Below are 1,855 nucleotides of genomic sequence, written 5' to 3'. Positions count from 1 at the left end.
GATGACAATGCAAGGGTATACAACAAGATTGACTGGGCATTTGGAAATTATAATTGGCTGATGAACTATGGCCATATAGAAGGAGAGTATCTGAATCCTGGAGTTTCAGACCATTCACCTATCTTGCTCAAATGCAACTTTGCAGTACAACAACAGAACTTGAATCCTAGACCCTTCAAGCTATATCAAACAGTATTACACTACCCAGATTTTGCAGGAATTGTGAAAGAAGTATGGGCACCGGATTGTAGAGATGCATAGATGTCCAAAACATGACAGAAACTTAGGAGGCTAAATGAGGCACTGAGGGAGTTAAATACTTACATGGCCTCCTATCAACAAAAGCTTAATCAACCCAAGCAGAAATTGGAACTAGCACAATACAATATCTCCCTAGAACCATTATTCCAGATCTATATAAAATAGGAGAAAGAAGCTTTAATAGAAGTGGAAAAGTAGAGCAATATGGAGGAACAAGTTCTAAGGCAGAAGTCACGAGCCACATGGATACAATATGGAGGTGCTAATATAAAATACTTCCATGTTTAGTGGAAGATACGCACTAGTGCTAATACAATTAATTCTATACACAATGATGCAGGAATCAAGATCACAGAACCAAAGCAGGTAGAAGACCAATTTCTCTCTTTCTTCAAGAAGCTGATGGGAGAGTCATCACACATTTTCCCCTGCCCAAATTCTGATGAGGTGATTAAGAAAGGGTCCTGGCTGACAAGACTACAACAACTGGAGCTGATCAAGGAAGTCACAACAGAGGAAATATTTGATGTTGCTAAAAGAATGCCAATTGAAAAAGCACCATGTGTTGATGGATTTCCAATTGAATTCATCACACAACACTAGGAGGAGGTAAAATGTGATGTGCTTGCTGATGTACTAGCTTTCTTCCAAACAGGAAATATGAACAAGTTCATCAATTGTACTACTATCACTTTGATCCCAAAAGTCCCCAATCCCACTCAAGTTAAGGACTATAGGCCTATAGCATGTTGCACAACCATGTACAAGATTATTACTAAAGTGCTCACTGGGAGACTAAAGAAAGTGATAGGTCGTCTGGTTGGAGGATCTCAATCAGCTTTCATTGAAGGTAGAAGTATCACCGATAATATATTGTTCACTCATGAACTATTCAAAGGCTATAACAGGAAGGGAATTTCAGAAAGATGTGTACTTAAGGTTGACTTTAGGAAGCCCTATGACACATTGGATTGATATTTTCTGAAAAGACTTATGATTGAATTGAGATTCCTACATAAGATTATTGAGTAGATAATGGAATGTATAACAACTGTCACTTATTCCTTAACACTGAATGGGGGCCTCACTGAACCCTTTAAAGGCCAAAGAGGAAAAAGGCAAGGTGACCCTATGCCACCTTACCTGTTTGTGCTTGCCATGGAATATCTACAGAGTTAATTTTATCAGTTGGCTTTGAACAAGGAGTTTCACTTCCACCCTAGATGCAAAAAAGTTGAGAGTGATGCATGTGTGTTTTGCTGATGATCTGTTGATGTTTTGTAGGGAAGACCTCCCTTCTATTAGGTTGATTCAACAAGCTTTTATGAAATTCTCAAAGGACTAAGGATTACAGACAAATGCAGACAAAAGCTCCATTTACCTTGCTGACATTTCCCCAAATCTGAAAGAGGAAATTTTGCAGGAGTTGGGATATAATGAGGACACATTGCCATTAAAATATCTTGGTGTGCCACTATCATCAAGGAAACTTTCAATTAACCAATGTTGGCCACTGGTAGAAAAGATCACTGCAAGGATAAGTTGTCGTACATCAAAGCTATTATCATACTCAGGAAGATTGCATCTCATAAAA

The 1,855-nt window shown here is 38.4% G+C and overlaps 1 protein-coding gene across 1 annotated transcript; it reads left to right on the top strand.

The window, feature by feature from the left end:
- The first annotated feature begins 1,020 nt into the window (after window positions 1–1,020).
- LOC142176499 (uncharacterized) lies at window positions 1,021–1,606 on the top strand. The gene is made up of 3 exons (XM_075244422.1): window positions 1,021–1,191; window positions 1,294–1,406; window positions 1,546–1,606. Exons 1-3 carry the CDS (start codon window positions 1,021–1,023, stop codon window positions 1,604–1,606), a joined length of 345 nt encoding a protein of 114 aa, XP_075100523.1.
- Window positions 1,607–1,855: the final 249 nt, after the last annotated feature.

This window comes from Nicotiana tabacum, chromosome 3 (genome assembly GCF_000715075.1).
Source record: "Nicotiana tabacum cultivar K326 chromosome 3, ASM71507v2, whole genome shotgun sequence".
Taxonomy (NCBI): domain Eukaryota; kingdom Viridiplantae; phylum Streptophyta; class Magnoliopsida; order Solanales; family Solanaceae; genus Nicotiana; species Nicotiana tabacum.
This window is presented reverse-complemented; position numbering and strand designations above follow the sequence as displayed.

Coding starts and splice junctions, on each gene's coding strand:
- LOC142176499 (XM_075244422.1), top strand. CDS start 1,021: ATGTACAAGATTATTACTAAAGTGCTCACTGGGAGACTAAAGAAAGTG. Junction 1,192..1,293: donor AGGGAATTTCAGAAAGATGT/GTACTTAAGGTT, acceptor ATTATTGAGTAG/ATAATGGAATGTATAACAAC. Junction 1,407..1,545: donor GACCCTATGCCACCTTACCT/GTTTGTGCTTGC, acceptor GATGTTTTGTAG/GGAAGACCTCCCTTCTATTA.